Genomic DNA, 18809 nt, shown 5'->3' on the forward strand with positions numbered 1-18809 from the left:
TCTGTAGAAGATCATGCTTCAGAAATGTGGCAGTGTAGCAGACCAGGTACTTGTAAGGCTTAAGATTTAAGCACAGGCCCTGATGTAACCAAGACCAGTTCAAACTCTGGTTCTGCCAGTTACCACCTATTGAATAAGCTACTAAACATCTTAAACCCTCAGTTTCCTCATCCTTTTGCAGATGAGGAAGCAGGGTTTAAAATGTTTAGCAACTTATTCATTTATTAATATACTAATAAGTTATCCTAATAGATAACTTATCCAATTGTTATCATTAAGGATTAAATAACACATGTAACTACTTAGGTTACCATCTGGAACAGGACAGCCACGGGAAGTTATTACAAAAGGGGCAGGTAAAATTCTGAATGAAGTACAAGGACTTACATTTGCAAGCTTATCATCAGAAAGGACTGCGATTTACTGATGTGGCAAATTTTCCTTTCAAATCAAGTAGGACATTACAGCGGTCTTCACTAGGACCTTCCCTGGTGATTCAACAACTATTAACTATCCACATACTACCTAGATCAATGGCCTCCAAGGTAGAAAGTAATAATTCACTGGGGCTTGGCAAAAGAGTGCAAACCTTTTTATTTCACTCTTTCAAATTTTGTTTCATAATTTTCACATTAGTGTAGCAGTACATTTGTTGACACATATTTTCGTTGATCAATACATATAATTATGGACACATGCTCAACAAATATTTCTGTAAGGAAACAGCATCAGGTTTGGAGACCGTGATCTAGATAATTTTCTGAGTCAACATTTTGCTGCTGATGCATTCGTAGCTATCATGCCATCTTTCCTTTTCCCCCCTTACCTACCATATTCTGACTTCTACTCCTAGATTAGTTCCTCCAAGAGGAAAAAACATATTAAGATGCGGTGGGTCAGAATGTGCAGGTGGTAATGTGACACCCAGCTAATGAGTCCAAGAGACATGGGTATCTCCTCAGCTTTCAAGCCTGAGCTACACAGAAATAAGCTGTGTCCACTTAACTTGCTTGTGAACCTGCTATGGAAGCAATGATATCCCATTCCACTAGGTGGCAGCAAAACTCTATCCACAAGGTGCCCAAGTGGTTCACCGGTATTAGTGCTTACTTGTTCAGCCCCACTTAATTAGCAAAAAGACAGGGGCTAACAGGATACTTCAATTACATAATGCCTCTGACAGCGGAGAACAGACATTGCCATTTTGCTTTCTACAAGCTGGCCTTTCCTTAGGCCTACCTGAAATCCACAGGCCAAATAGCAAAAAGAGCCTTCTGACATACTTAAGCCTGGAGTCAACAATCAAAAGTCCTAGTAAAAGTAAAGTTATATAGATGCTATATCAGATTCAGGTGAAACTCTGGGCATGCCATGGATAAAGACTTCTAAAAGTTTTCATTAGCATGGTAGAATAATGAATGTGTCTTACAAATTTATTATAATACATAGAATTTTGAAATAGTATTTCCCAGAAGCAGTAGTACTTAACCAGTTAGGCAGGCAGTCTATAGACATTTTTTACCTTTGCAGTCTCCAAATTCAGTAGGTTGTTCTTAGCCTCCCTAAAACCAAACATTTTTGGCTAGAGGTGTTAACCCAATCTCTCAACACAAAAACGGAAAAAAATAAACACCCAAACAACAATCTCTCTGCTACTGACTTATAATTATTCCCTCTGCTTAGGTCTTTAATTTTAAAAAGTAAACAGGGTAAAACATTTCAAAATAATAAACTGGGCTACATTACTTAATTTCTTACTTAAATTATGCATTATGTTAAAATCTACATCACTTGACCTTAAGAAAAGAAATTACACTACCCTCTTTCCAGTTAAAAAAATTTCAGTTTCCAGAAACTTGAGAGTATACCTAATCGGAATGAGTTAGAAACTGTTCTCAGAGGCCGGGCATGATGGCTCATGCCTGTAATCCCAGAACTTGGGGAGGCTGAGGTGGGTGGATCACTTGAGCTTAAGAGTTCGAGATCAGCCTGGGCAACATAATGAAACCCCATCTCTACAAAAAATACAAAAATTAGCCAGGCGTCATGGTACATGCCTGCAATCCAGCTACTCAGGAGGCTGAGGCAGGAGGACTGCTTGAGTCCAGGGGGTTGAGGCTGCAGTGAGTCATGTTTGTGCCACTGCACTCCAGCCTGGGCAATGAAGCAAGACCCTGTCTGGGGGGGGGGGGGGATTGATCTCAGAAAAATAAGCATACAAATGAGAGACAGAAATGAATAGAAATATGGTATCTCTTAAATTAGAAAACCAGCATATAGGCATTCTAAATGAGACAAGCATATAAGAGATGTCATAGAGGAGGCAAACTCAAGTTGAAAAGCTTCTTCCCAAACATACTCTAGTCTAGTACATCGACTGTAGGATATTTAAGACCCCACACACTATTACATCACAACATCATTTATTATGTGAATTTTTTACAATACAAACAAAAAATACAGAAATGCAATATATGAATACAGCTAAATGCAGAATGGTGACTTTTTTCTCTTTAAGAGGCCATGATTCCCATTTCTAGTAAAATAAAGAGACTGCATATAGGTAGAAACAGGTTGGTCATTAGCTTCACAATTTTGCCTAGAAATGATCTATAAATGCATTTTCCCCCCTGCTACTTACCATAAAGTGTAAAAAGGGAGTTAAAGGAAAGTTTCCTTGTTGGTTCCTACCATATGAAAGATGCTATATTCTATTTTAGCTGGGCCAATATATGGAAAATATCTAAATTAAATGTTATTACAAAAATGAAGCAGTAATGAGATTCTGGCTAAAGAGGGCACTAAATGAGAATAATATATATTTAAAGAATCCAAAACAAACAAACAAAAAGAGGTCGTTATAAAAAAGCTCTAGGTGCACTGTAAGCATATAGGGTTTTTTTTTTCCATGTGTATTTTTAAACAATGGAAGTGTCAAAAATAGGGTCAACTGTGTTAGACTAAATTACATTATTGTATATGCTGCACTGAATGGAACCTTTGTATTATAATTATCATAGAGAAGCATAGTTTGCATCATATTATGGCAATTTATCCTCAATGAAAACCTTCCAGAGTCCTTTTATTTTGGAATATCCTGTAAACAATCAAACCACCAGAACATGATTGTACAACAGTAAAATGTTCTCTTGCATTAAACTGAAGATATCTGTTTAATAAAAAAAGAAAAAGAAAATGTAGGAAAGGTACTTAGAGCTGTTACTTTCTAAGTACACAACACCCTAGACAATTCAAGGCATCTTAATCTCCATCAAGAACAACAACAACAAAAATAATGTTTGTCATGCTGTTAAATCCATCATTATGGATAAAACTGGTGCAAATTGGTCAAATGGATCCAACAAACACTGATGTCCAAGCTGGCATATTGGCAACTAATACGTAACTGGTGGTCAATAGAGAGTTTAAAAGATCTTCCCTTTCTTCTTGTTCTTTTCCAAGGTTCTAAATGATGAAAGGGAAATAATCAAGATTGAGTAACCATTTGATAAACATGATAACAACAGCTAACCCAATTACAACAATGTTGGGATTTTCAGATACTTTTTCATTGAAAAAAATTAAAAGACTTAGAAGTAAACAGCTAAGACAATGTTAATCTATAATAGTATTTTCTTAGACAAATATTTGACAAAACTCCAAGATAAATAGTAAAAAATATGGCAAAATCCAATTTTAATATACAAGAACAATTATTTCCAAATGAAACAGCACAAACTAAAAAATATCAACTAGCATTAAACAGGGTGTTCTTTTCCCCCACTGTCATTTGCATTCTGCAGTGCAACTGCTTTTACAAATCTATTTTCCTCTTCTTTGGGGAAAATGTTAACAGTAGTATAGTGTAGTAGAACAAATGTCAAATCTGAAAATGTTTAGTAATGAGGATAAACTATATAATCCTTATAGGAATGCCACTTTTCAGTTTTAAATGAAACTATTAAGGAAAAGAAAACCAAAAATTCAAGTATTATTGAATTTTGTATAAATTAAGAGAAAGTAATTGATTAGCTGTAATGGAAATTAAATATCTAACATTTTGTCTTAAGAATTTTATCGTAACAACATAATCCAGTACAGTTAAAACGTATTCCTAAATATGTAATAGATTTTGAAGAATGTTCCCTTTGTGTGCCAAAAATTGAAAACAACCCTTATGTCCAACAACTGGGGGGAGGAGGTAAGAAATCCAATTAAGGTAAGTTAACTGGGGAGAATGTTATGAAGCTGCTAAATCATAATTATGAAGATTAAGTCATGAAAGATGTAGTGAAAAAATACTGCTAATGGACACAGACTGTATCCATCCATATAAAAATATTTATCCATGAAAACCATTGTGTTTGGAATGCATGATAATGGGTGATGACTTTTTAAGTGTTATTCTAATGTTTTTTAAATAAGTAGGAAAACAATTCTTTAAAACATTAATACACACATTTCTTAGTAATCTGCTATTAGTTACCTCGAAGAGTTCTGTTGTTCTAAAATACGTTGTTGAGCTTCCCAGTTTGCTTTCTCATCCTCAAACTGACGACGTTTTTCCTCTAATTCTTTGTGCTGTGCTTCCAAATTCTTTTTCATTTGTTCATGGCGCCGCTGGAGCTAAATCATAGCACAGTATATAAAACAAAACTAAGAAATCAGAAGCAGAAGTATGTTTCATCCAGACACCCTAAGGATAGGAGTATGAGCACTGAATAGCCCTATTGTAAATTCAGAGTACTACCTGGAAAGCACTGTCAAGGAATCCTCCTACTTTAGGACCCACCGAAAAGGCCAGTGACCTGCGACAATAATCTTGGGAAACAGTTAAAAAAAAAAAAAAAAAAAAAAAGCAACAAACTTAACAGTGTGGAGTACTTTATAATGGAAAATTACTCTCTTATCTCATTTTTCTTTAATTACAAATATGTTGGAGGCTGGGCAGTGAAGACATCACTGTTCTCATTGTACAGATGAGGAAACAGTTGCAGAATTTAAATGACTTGCCCAAGATTGCTAGCCAGAAAGTGGAAGAACCAGGACTTGAATAAGCCTCCTAATTCCAAGTTTAGAAAGCTAAGACAAGTGAAAAGAAAGCAGGTAGTTTAGGATCCTAAGAGTTCAAAGATGCCAGTAAAGTACTCTGATTCCTGTAAGCAGTGGTTCTCAGACACTGGTCTTCATGCAAATCACCTGGGATGTTTGTTAAACATACAGAATCCTGAACCTCACTCAGATGTACTGAATTAGAATATCTGAGTGATCAGTTTGGAAATGTGGATTTTCAACAAGTTACAGAGATTCTAACGCAGGTGGTCCTTCCTCCTGTGTGTATTAATGCTGTAAAGAATGCTGAGAGGTAGTAAACACTCATGCAAAGTAACTGCAGAAACAAAGGGCTTTAAGTCCAAGAGATCATTAGATAAATAATTTCATTTAGGTGCAAGTCAATCCATTTCTGAAAAAAAAAAAAGAGTCAACAAATTTTAAAAAGCAGATTAAATCCTCCTATGCCAAATACCCAAGGACTATTCAAAACCTTCGGTTATCCAGGAATTATGTTCTGTTATAGATTTTACTACATTGGTGAGTTAACATTAACGTAATGTTAATATATAACATTATTATATGTATTATACATATTATATATATTATAATTTTGCATACAATTTTTCTTTTTTGCAAGCCCGAAGTGACTTCAGATTTATTCCTATTTCAATTATTTCATGCAATTCTTACAAGAGAGAATCACCTAAGACACACTTAAGCAAACATGAGTAAATCTGAGGTGAAATCTTCCTGATGACAGCAAACAAGTTACTAACAAATGTCAGAAAGTAAGAACATAAGAAAATGTCTCTAGTTATTTTTTTTAAATGCAAGGGAATCACATATACACAATTCGGAATAGTAGTTACCTCTGGGAATGAGAGAGAGGGATACAATAGGGGACAGGCACATAGCGTCTTCAAATGAGTTGATAACATTCTATTTTTTTAAGCCAGGTGGTAGGCTTACAGTGTCCATCATTCTTTAACTTACATTTATGTTACATGTAAGTAATTATCTTTTGTGTTAAATGCATGTAGATAAAGGTATAGGTCACAATCTCACTCTTAAGAAACCCATGGGGTCAGACGCCTTTCGAAGTTCAACATTTTTCAGTTATTAAAACCACAACACTGTTTAGAAATGAGTACATACTATATTTATAAAATACCTTCTGGGCTATCTGGGGCAGCAAGTATAATCGAATACATTACTTTTTATTGTTTCAGTAAAATATATAAATATTCACAATATGTAGGATTAAAACTTAGTTCATGTTAGGTTTTGCAGTTTTCAGAGCTTTTTACATTCTGAAGTTGTGAAAAACAGGACTGTGAACCTATCTAGCAATTAACAGCAAACTTAAAAATTAACTGGGTTCAAATGCTGGCATACTAAGTTAATTTATCCTTCTTATCTATAAAGGAGAGATGGGCAATAATACCTACCTTGTAGGGCTGTGGTGTGCACTAGACAACACAATAAATGAAAGATGCTTAGTGCTGTGACTGATGTACTGTGCTGCTAGTTGTGCCCCAAACAAGTATTTCCAGCGTAATGGATTTAAGGAGAAACTGTATTAAACAAGGCTAAAAGGGTTTCTTTATCTATTTATGTATTCACATGTACCATATTTACATAATATATATCATGTATCATATACATGATGATTTGCAAACTCATTACTACAGGGATGTTGGTAAATACACTCTAGATGTGGTTTCATAAAAGACAAAGAATCTAGAATGAGCATGCCTAATTCTCTAATGGCTTAGAGTATCTGGTGGGAACCTTGGCCCAGAGCTCTTCACAGGTCCTTTAAATGTTAACATTCCATCCTTCAAAGAATAGTTCTTCAAAACTATCTTCACCATTCATAGTAATCATGAAAATTCCCAAAGGGTTCCTTGGCTACAGATTCACAATTACTTATTTGTAATATTTACTCTTAGCAACATGTCCTAAAATACATTTGCCTCAAATATAAGTTAAACTACTTTTAGATTCTCAATGGAATCTAAGTGTGGAGATAATGTAGTAGACTCTTGATTATTCCTGTTTTTCAACCCCTCTTTGGATATAGATTTTCCAGATTATATGTGAATTACTGAAGAGGTAGAGATTCAATGCATATATTTAACAGGCTGATAAATTAATCTCCAAAATGTCACGTTAAGAACTTTAATTATTCATTTATAATACAATAGAAACAGCTAAGACAGTGATTCTTGATTGGGAGTGTGTGTGTATGCACATTTTGGTTTGCTCAATGATAGGAGGGCACTGCTATTAGCATTTAGTGGCAGTGCCAGGGATGCTAGTCCTGTAGTGCTCAGCAGTCTCAAACCAGGAGGAATTATTCCATATCCCGGCTAAATTAAACTCACAACAAATATAACAACAGTGAAAGATTTTAGTAAGAAATTACAAGAAAAGCCCAATAATGTAAGAGAAATTATGTGGAATAAAAACATTTCCTCGAAATTATTTAATATTTTCTCATGCCATGCATTCTATTTACTCAATGGATTACAGTACTTTTGTTAAGCCTTTAGTCAAAAAAGGTTTCCGTATTTTATGCAGTAATTACAAAAGCAATGCGATCAACTCTAAGAATATAACAGAAGAGATCTGAATCTCTTCTTAATATACTTAGATACAAGTATCAGTGAAGCCACATAAAACACAGGGATCTTACTAAATTTTGTCATTAAAGATTGTTTTAAAAATATTTTATATTACTGTCATCCACATATATATATAAATCCATCCATAAATTATGTGTATATATAATTTTGAGACAAGGTCTAGCTCTGTCACCCAGGCTGGGGTACAGTCGCACAATCATGGTTCACTACAGCCTCGATCTCCCAGGCTCAAGTAATCCTCTTGCCTCAGCCTCCTGAGTAGCTGGGACCATAGGCGCATGCCACCATGCCCAGCTATTTTTAAAAATTTTTTGTAGAGATTGGGTCTTGCCATATTGCCTAGGCTGATCTCAACTCCTGGACTCAAGCAATCCTTCTTTGGTCTCCCAAACTGCTGGGATTACAGATGTGAGCCACCACACCTGGCCTTCATCTCACATACTTTAAAATAATTTATTATTTTATAGGAATTTTTTCGTTTTTTTTTTTTTTTTTTTTTTGAGGCAAAGTCTCGATCTGCTGCTCAGGTTGGAGTGCAGTGACGTGATCTTGGCTAAGTACAACCTCCGCCTCCCAGGTTCAAGCCATTTTCCAGCCTCAGCCTCCTAAGTAGCTGGGATTACAGGTACTCACCACCACACCCAGCTAATTTTTGTTATTTTTAATAGAGATAGGGTTTCACCATGTTGGCCAGGCTAGTCTCAAACTCCTGAACTCAAGTGATCCGCCTGCCTCAGCCTCCCAAAGCGCAGGCGTTACAGGCATGAGCCACCATGCCCAGCCTATCTTATAATTTTTAATTATAACAAATTTATGTGGAGAAAATTTCATACTGAAATCACTGATTTATTTTGGGATTACCCATAGTTTTTTTCTACTATTCTCAGACATCTATCAAACTAACTGTTCTATGGATTCTTATGTTCGGTTTATCTTTTTCTCCATCTTTTCTTTCTTGCCACCTATTGAAGGAAATGTCTCCAAGGTCTTTTTGATTAATAGAAATTAAATGTATAACTCAACATCTAGAAGGGTTTCAAAATAGTAGATACGTCTTCTGGGATGTTTTGTCATTACCCTGCCCAATGTTGTACATGAGGAATTACCTTGACACTACATTATAAATAAGAAAAAGGCCCAACCTTAACAAAAATTATCACATTCCCTAATTTTCTCTCCTTTAATTGTGTGTAATTTATCCAGGCATATCTTTAGTTCAATAAAGGTTATTTCCCTCTTTTTCATTCATACACAAATAAGTATGGTCAATTATTATTATCCTATTTTTGTGCATACATCCACCCCCAAACTCTCATCTTTAGTGTTCTTATGCCACCTGTATGGAATGGTTTGTAATTTTATTTTTTCACAACTCAAACTTGTTCATCGTAACTTTAATAATTCATTGTAAGTATTCTATTACACTGTCCTACCTAAGATACTATGTCCAAGCACTCACATATTGAAGCATATATTATTATAAACACAGTGCTTGCTTCCAGAAATTTCTCCATTTTGTTACACTAGGGTATTAATTTTGAAAAAACATGCATAAAAGGTTATTTTATCTACAAATTTTACTGAAGACACTACTTAAAAAGGAACACAATGTCTGCTAAGAGATGGAATATTAGACTGATTACCTCAGCTTCAGAGTCCTTCAGTTTTTGAACTTTTTCTTTGACCTTCATCTCAAACACCTGCTCCATCTCCATCTCCATCTTCTTCATTTTAGCTACATGCTCCCTTCTTTCTTCTTCCATTTGTGCCAGAGGGCTCCTGTCATGAATATTAAGGGTAATCATTAAATGTCTGTGAATAAAAATTATAATACAGAACTATGAAACAGCTGATGAAAACAAATGAGATGCTATATATGTCATTATTAATAGATTTATAACCTAGAACTTCTTTCCGTGATATTTCATATATAAAACTTATTATGGAAAAAAATCTAAAAATCAAAGATGTTTTCTAAACCTACTGCATATCAAATCTAAGGATGACATACCAAATAAACTGTAGAAGGAAAATGGGAAAAAAAATTCCCAAAATACATTCACAGAACAAAACATTAGATGAAAATCATTTAATTTTGTTCTTTAAACAACATTTTAACATGAAAAACAGAAAATAATGAAGTTAACATATGTAGAATATTTTTACCAAAATTTTTTAACCAAAATTTCAAGTGTTACCATCTCTTCTAAGACAGCTACTAAGAACACAAAAATTATTATTTGTTTTGGTAACTGAACTGATGCTGGAAACAACTACTAGTCAATACTTAGAGCACGATTTAGGCATACAGAATATTTCTAGGCCCCTTATAACTTCAATGCTCTTGAAAATTCATTCCACTTAACTCAAATATTTCAGTCGTAAGTTTTAAAGACTTACAGTGATTTAAAACACACACACATACTTCAGAGATAATCAGGAGCAAATATTTTGTTAATAATTATTTTTAAATGCCAAAAATAGACATAATCATAGTTAAATTAAAAAAAAAATGTTCACTCTGTTGACGTTAAAGTCCCATGGATTCAAATCTCCTTGAAGAATTGGGTTCAAAATTTTCACACTGATATATATTTACAGGTGGGCTTTGTTAAGGCTAATATACTTTCTCACAGAGACACAAGAAAATGCCAAAGTACCTAGTGCTTTTAGCAAAGGAGCAGAAAATGGGCTCTTTGCTTTGAGAATCTCTGAAAATTATTCAATACCCTAGGACAAATTAAAGAGATAAGTACTTCTTTGACTTTGTTAATAAAGCATGCTTGTTTTGCCTCCATAAAAACAGGCTTTGACCATTGAGGTTTATATTTTAAATGGGTAAATTTTATTGCAATACACTACTTTTTTAAAAAAAGAATTAACTCACGGCTTAAAAACAAAAACCAGACCTTGGATTTCACCCATAACTTTAAGGCTAGTCATTTTAACCCTGATTTTACACACTCTTATTATGGTGACTTTTCTCCTTATTAGGCTAAATATTTCTGACCATCACAGCAATTTTCTTTTCTATCAAGGAAGCAGGCAAGAGAGTTAGACAGAAAATGTTAGAAACAAAACAAAAAGGATCAAATATTGGCTACTAGTTTTTCTTAACAAAAAGGAAGCATAAAGATGTGATGTAATGCTATGATTAAGATGATCTGTTTTCGCAATTGCATAAATTAGAATAAAATGTTATTTAACTCAAGAATATTTCTTCACCAAAAGAAAACTTACTTCTACATGCAAACCTGCCACACATTTTTCCAATTAAACAATGAATCAAAAGTTCTGAAAATGAAACTAACCAGACATATTAACTTAGAACAAGAACCTGCATTTTAAAAGTGGAGTCAGCTGAAATACATTTCCAAGTGTAAATACCATTTTTTTTTGTAAAAGTTGAGATGCTTAATAATATATTTCTCATATTAATGGCAGGTGTTTTTAATATAGTTGCCTCTGATCTCTTGAGCACACCCAGTGTCAGTGACTGCCCTGAAACAGCACACCAAATGTGTGTTTGTGTTTGCCAGCATTCTTCCGGTGAAAGGGTCCAAAGCTTCTGTTAGATTTTCAGAGTCTCTAATTCCCACTGTCCCCTAACACCCCAAAAATATTTTTTAGTTTCTAGAAAATAATCTAAAAACAATTTTTTAATTGCTAACCTTAAGTAACTGAATATGTATATTTAAGTAATTTAAGATTATCCAATAATATAATTATGATTGTAAATATATTAAATTAGAAATCAGACAGAAATATCTATTCCTACTTACACAACTCATCTATAAAATGTTTATCTTTATCCTTGGGAAGGAGCAGGTAATTTTGCCACCTAATTATTTAAATAATTCTAAGGGGAAAATAAGAGACTGCCGAGAAAACATGCAATGATGTTTCAAATCTTCTTTTAGGCCAGGCACAGTGACTCACACCTGCAATCCTAGCAGTTTGGGAGGCCAAGGCGGGCAGATCACAAAGTCAGGAGTTCGAGACCAGCCTGGCCAACATGGTGAAACCGCCATCTCTACTAAAAATACAAAAATTAGCTGGGCGTGGTGGCACACGCCTGTAATTCCAGCTACTTGGGAGGCTGAGGCAGGAGAATTGCTTGAACCCAGGAGGCAGAGGTTGCAGTGAGCCAAGATCGTGCCACTATACTCCAGCCTGGGTGACAGAGCAGGACTCCATCTCGAAGAAAAAAAAATCTTCTTTTAAATTCCAAATTTAAGTATTAAAAATCCCTGTATAGTAAAATCCCCTGCCATACATGCCTTCAACTGTATCATATCCACAGAAACAAAAATTAGTGATTTAGCACATTTAAAATAAAACATGCTAAAAGCTGCAATTAAAGGCAAATGCATAGCTTTCACAATTAAATTATTAAGGTATGTGCCCTAAATAAAAAATATACAGTAAAATTCACTAAAGCTGATTTATTTCCCAAATTATGTTAATAATCATTACATTAAATCACTACAAAAATATGCTGTGCACTTATCTTCTGAAAGTCTGTTCAAAGTTTTAAATATGCTAAATGTGTGTTTCTAAAAGAAATTTGCAATTATTTGACAGTTAAGATACTGTAAGTTTTTTAGCCTTGTAAAAATAATCTGACCAAATATACTCAAATACTGTGAAAAAATGTTCATGCATATTTAAAATGAATTTTTTGAAGTCTCTCACCAGTAAAAATGATCTTTCAGATTTTTAATTTTTAAATTAACACCTCACTTCTAGTCATCTTTATTAATTTTTAGAAAATCAAAACAAAAAATTGTGCTTACAATGTAGAAAATGTAGGGAGATCACTTTTTATCTTCACATTTACTATTTTTTTTCCAAGTAAAACTTTTTATTAAATGGCTGGAAAAACCATTTAAGTTATATCATTGCCCGCCTGCTTTTTAACAGGAAACTCTTACCCACCCACATATAGTAGTAAAGCTTATAAACCTATCAGCAAAATTAAAAATCCAAAGAAATGAAAAAAACTTAGTAAAACAAGAAAAAGAAAATGGTTCCAACATAACCCGAATATGAAACTAAATCCCCAAAGACTTAGCTCCTTCTAGAGTTGTCTTTATAAGGTTAAAATTCCTGCAAGCCACACCCCTTCATGTGACCAATAAGAATTACAGCCACCACATAAGGTTGACCTAGTCAAGTTCTACTTTGCGGCATTACACATGACCCACACTTGGAGTGTAACAAAAGACAACCATGTCTCATTTAAATTATGTGTGTGGTCTTTCCTAAAGAACAATTAAGCAAGTAGATTTACATACTTTTGCTCCAGTGGTCAGTAGGTCACTATGCAAACTTTTCCAAAGGAATTTCACTTCAATAATTTCAAAGATCAATATAAAAATTTCCAAAAATTTTGAGTAATAAGGGTTGCCAACATTTTGTTTTGCCACGTGAGAGTATTAAAACCAAACATAAACAAACTTCCAACTACTATCATTATAATTTCACGAAAGGACACTTGAATAAAGAGTAAAAGATATAACTAAGTTTAATTTTTTGGAAACTTGAAATTTTCAGCAAATTGTCTTTATTTCTATTTAGATCAATGAAAACTCTGTCATGTATCAAGAATTCTGAGAATCTGCCTTTGAAACCTGTATTTTCAGTCATTTACTTATAAAGTTTTCCCAAAATGACTGATGGAGAAGGCTATAGAGAACAGAAAAATAAACATAAGGCAAAGAGAGACTAGGGTGTGCCCCAACTTGGAGCAAGGTATCTGTTGTCACAGTTGGTACCAATGATAGACATCAGTTCTGAAAAAGAGTTACCAATAAAATGTGATTTTAAGTAAAGGGGTACAAGGAAGATCAAGGAAAAAGGAGGCAGATAAAACTTCAAGAAGGAAGTTTAGCAAAAAAAAAAAAAAAAAAGATGGCCCTCCTCTTACTGGGGATCACGTCCTTTAAGAGATCAGCAATCTGGATATGACCAACTCGTCTCCCCTTTCCTTTATAAACCCTTGCTGAATTTTCTTTGATTTGAGAGGTTACCCTTTCTGTGGCTTTCAACCACCCATCACCCTCCATATAGGGATGCAAGATGCATTCTCTAAGGATATAAGTACTTGGATGGCTCCATACTTTCTTTGTCAGAAACAGTTGTAATTACTGGATAGCTGCTAAGAACAGCATCCACTTCTCCAGATCTAAACTTGAGACAAATTACAGCTGACTGGACAAGTTCAGCTATTCTTCAGATTGAAACCACACAATCTAATTCTTGTTTTAAGTCCCTCTAAAACAGAATTGTTCTAGGGCTATTGACATAACAGAAAGGCACATTTTCAGACAACTACACATACATTTTTAATTTTTATTTCATGTTTCAACAGACTCTACAGTTTGTCCAAAACTATCTCAGAAAATTAAATATAAGATAAACTGATCTACAGTTATGCACTGCTTAATAATGGGGATACATTCTGAGAAATTCATTTGTCATTGCGTCAACAACACAGAGTGTACTTACACAACCCTAGACAGTATAACCTACTACACACTTAGGCTCTATGGTACAGATACAATATTATGGGATCTTGTCATACATGCAGTCAGTCATTGACTGAAACATCATTATGTGGCACATGAATGTATTTTACTATTCAATGTCTAACATCTTTAAAAAGTTTAGCTTATATTCTAAAACCAAAGTGTGATTAGCAATTTGTGAAACATACATTGCCAAAGATCAATTTAACTATAAATTTTCAATAGGTTCACCTTCCATTCCAAAATTCTTGTAACTCTCAACCCCTCCCCACAACCACTGTCAAAGAATATACTGCTATGGAGAGTCTCATGAGAGTAATACAAAAGAACATTAAAATAAGCCTAAACTCACACCTGCTTACTTCACTTATTTAAACACATTAGTCTTTCTTTTCAGTTATTCATGGATATGTACTGACCTATGAGGAAAAGCACCTCACATCAGCTAAAGCACCATAAGTTGTTAATGATGTTTAAAGAAAAATTTAACAAAAATACTTTTTGAAATTGCTAACATTTTCAAGACAATGCAAGATACAACCAATAGATAAAACTTCTAAGCGATTTCTTTCAGGTTCAGTATGTGTTATTCAATGAAGTAGTAACAATCTAATTTATCAAATCATATCAAATATCTATTCCAATTACAGCCATTCCCCATTTGGCTTGATCTTGTAAAATGTTTATTTTCCTATTTATTATTAGCATAAAATATTATGCTAGCTCCTGGGGCAATTTGCTTTTTAGTAATGCAAACATTTCTTTTTTTTATATGCACAGGCAAAGTATGGTCATGATTCCTCTCTTTAAGAGATATATTTCCAGTAGAATTCCACTATTTATGCTTTCACCTGGGATATAGTTTAACTCACGTATTCAACACAGTAGAATTTTGCATATGCAGAAAAATACTTAATGATACTGTAATGATCTTAATGATATTGCACTACTTTAAAAAGCCTTATATTTGAGACATGGGAACAAATAAATAATTCCTTATATCTACAACATAACATGTTTAAAAAAACACTGAATAAGTACATATATTTAACAAAAAATATGTACTAGTAGTATTTTATTTTAACATACAAAATTATCAGTAGCTTTATGTATATGTTTCTTTTAATGAGTTAAGTTCATCATTAATGATAATGAGTTTAAAGTGAATTAGGATTTTATGAACAATATTCACTATGATGGATCCTTACATTTTCATGCCAAAGTTCATAAACATTTTGCTAAAAAGAGATAAAAAGCCTTCCTTTTGTTCACATACTGAGGCTTACCTCAAACAGAATCTTGTATTTTAAATATTTAAGGGACATTTTTCTATTCCACTATAAGGCATGTTAACCACTATGGAAAACACTACAGCTACTTTGAGAACCTGTCTTTCTTATTTATATAGTTGATCCTTCAGGATTATCTTCTAATGGTAGATAACACCTAGCTACAAATGCACATTATTTAAAACGGTTTTGCAATACAGCTATGCACTGCATAATGACATTTCAGTAAACAAGGGATGGCATACATGATGGTGGCCCATAGGAACTAAAATATTCCTACTGCCCAGTGGCATCTTGATGATCTTGACCCTGAGTAGGCCTAGGCTAATGTGTAAGTTTATGTCTTTGTTTTTAACAAAAAAAAAAAAGAGTGAAAAAAGAAAGAACTTCTAAAATAGAAAAAAGCTTATAAAGATTACAAAGATAATACTTTTATAATCTGTTCAACGTGCTTGTGTTTTAAGCTAAGTGTTACTACAAAAGAATCAAAAAGTTTTCTAAAATTTAAGTTATTATAAAATAAAAAGTTACAGCAAAAAGTATTATTGAAGACAAATTTAAGAAATAAATTTAGTGTAGCCTAAGTGTACAGTGTTCATAAAGTCCACTGTAGTGTACAGTAATGTCCTAGGCCTTCACATTCACTCACCACTCACTCACTGACTCATCCAGAGCAACTTCCAGTCCTGCAAACTCCATTCAAACCAAGTGCCCTACACAGATATGCCATTTTTAATCTTTTATACTGTACTTTTACTGCACCTTTTCTATGTTTACATACACGAATACTTAACATTATGTTACAACTGTCTATAACATTCAGTACAGTAACATGCTATATAAGTTTACAGCCTACAAGCAACAGCTGTACCACATAACCTAGGTGTGTAGAAGGCTCTACCATCTAGGTTTGTGCAGGTACTCTATGATGTTTACAGAATGACAAAATAGCCCAATGACACACTTCTCAGAAATGTATCCCCATTGTTAAGTGACATATGACGTAATTATGATCTTCAATAATGACAGATTTTTAAAAAGTAGGACACAGACATGGTTACCAGCTTCCTCACACATCTCTTTTTTCGACCACAACATGAAACCACCACAGCTTGAGATACAAGCTCAACAGGGCAAAGCTACACACTTTGTAGTCACTTATACCACTCTAACAACCAAAAGAAGAAAACGAAACTCCAGCTAATTCACTCCCTGGAATAGGAATAGAGAAGGTAACCAAGAATAAATTCATCTAAATATTCCTTTTGTTAAAGCCTGTCCTTTTTTTCCACATAATCTGTAGGTGAAAACGCTATCAAAATGGTTCATTCAAAAAAGCTTCTACTATTAAAGCAAAACAATATAAATTTATGCTGCTGTGCAGAGAACACTATCCACATTTTCTACTGAGTAGCCAGGAGAAATTTAATGAAAATGAAACAATATGATTATTGACTACAGAAATAATACCTTTTTTGGCGAAAAAAACACATACTTACTTAGTCAGCTGCCCTTTATTCTTGTTGTTATCAACTCCATTATAAGTCACAGCTGCAAGTTTTCTGCTTCTGTAGTTCTCATAGTGGACATTATTAGTAACATCTTTCAAGTCCTGCATGTGTGTTCTGTCATAAACAAACAGCAAGAGTTTGCTTCTATTAATAGCTAGGGGGAAAAAAGCTTAAAAAGCTTTAATATAAATTCAAAATTTTACCAAAACAAACATTTCAGATTTAAAATGAAAAAGACTATTGTTAAGGAAGGTGGCATTCATCTGTTTTCATTTACACTCAAAGTAGACCAACAAAAAATAAGCTAACTTGACACCAAATTTAGATTCCAATGAGATTTTAAGACCCATAAATCCCCCAAAGCAGTTACTGAAGGATGACCTTTCTATGAAGAGTATTCATCTTTTTATTACCTATTTAAAAACTAGACAAGATTAGCTACTACTGAAGCTTATAAAATCTAAAAGAAACTGCCTTTTAGCAATATTACTAAGGTAATATGAGTTTTTAATAATACATAATAATAGATTTCAGATCACATATCAAGTTGTTTTCAAACAAGGAAATTTTAGAGTAGTTTCCTGTTTCTTCAAACTCTCTAGTGAATGTATTTTGGTTAAACAAATTTTTGCTTACAGCATTTCTATCATATATAAAATCAATACATATAAGTCTACAATATATATGAGATGATGTAATCATTATTTAATAATTCAAGACACTGAAGATACCCTTAGCTGCTCTATGGATATCCTTTACCAATGTAGTGTTCTTGGATATACACGGTGTGGCAATACTCTATTGTCAGTCCTCCCTCTTCTCATCATCCATTTTATCTCAAACTACCTATATCTGCCATCATTCATTTTCACCACTTTACTAAAACTCCTTTCTGGGAGACAAACAAAAAAGTGTATTCTTGGCTGAGCACACTGGCTCACGCCTGTAATCCCAACACTTTGAGAGGCTGGGGCAGGCGGATTGCCTGAGCTCAGGGGTTCGAGACCAGCCTGGCCAACATGGTGGAACCCCATCTCTACTAAAAATACAAAAATCAGCCAGGTGTGGTGGCGGGCACCTGTAATCCCAGCTACTTGGGAGGCTGAGGCAGGAGAATAGCTTGAGCCCAGGAGGTGGAGGTTGCAGTGAGCCAAGATCACGCATTGCACTCCATCCTGAGTACACGAGCGAGACACCGTCTTAAAAGAAAAAAAAAAAGAAAAAAGTATATCGTTGTACTGTTTTTATCATTCCTTATATCCAGAAAACCTTTACTGTTACTTCACAATCCAGCTTCTTGAATCTCCCCCTTTGTGAATAAAATGTGATATCCAATCACTCTGATTCATTTTGTACTGACATTTCCATGCAATTCTCTGATAGTTCACTCTCCTTAGTCCTAAGTCTGGTTTTTCCAAAAATCTCATCTCCCAGACTCTGTCCCTTAATAAATTCACGTTCTCTTATAGCCACAACAGTTACTTCTAAAGCTCTACCACTCCACTTCAGGAAAGTCAGGCAGCTCCCTACTCCTGGCATATCTGGTGGTTGACACTGAACAGTTCATGCTAATTTGTCAATCTCTCGTCAAAGACTTCAACTACTTTGGAAACCTTTTTCCCAGCCTTGACATCAAAGCATTCCAACCATGACCATTTTCTCCTTGGTTGTCATTCATTTTTGGTACAAGTATATGTCACAGGTGACATCATACCTCTTCAACTGTAAGCTCCCCTTCACAAGGAACATGCCATTACCTTTTATGCCCCAATGCAG

General features: G+C 34.1%; 1 protein-coding gene across 2 annotated transcripts in view; it reads right to left on the reverse strand.

Moving 5' to 3' along the window:
• Window positions 1–2406: 2406 nt before the first annotated feature.
• The window catches only part of SEPTIN7 (septin 7), a 105583-nt gene continuing 89180 nt past the window's right edge, over window positions 2407–18809 (reverse strand). For both annotated transcript variants that reach the window (XM_038004831.2, XM_073008967.1), the window contains exons 10-13: window positions 17022–17147; window positions 9347–9482; window positions 4487–4626; window positions 2407–3465 (exon numbers count right to left, since the gene is read on the reverse strand). In XM_038004831.2, the coding sequence (XP_037860759.1) occupies window positions 3426–3465; window positions 4487–4626; window positions 9347–9482; window positions 17022–17147 (442 nt within the window). In that variant the 3' untranslated portion in view covers window positions 2407–3425. The remainder of the gene's footprint in view (window positions 3466–4486; window positions 4627–9346; window positions 9483–17021; window positions 17148–18809) is intronic.

The sequence above is a fragment of the Chlorocebus sabaeus genome, chromosome 21 (genome assembly GCF_047675955.1).
Source record: "Chlorocebus sabaeus isolate Y175 chromosome 21, mChlSab1.0.hap1, whole genome shotgun sequence".
Classification (NCBI taxonomy): Eukaryota; Metazoa; Chordata; class Mammalia; order Primates; family Cercopithecidae; genus Chlorocebus; species Chlorocebus sabaeus.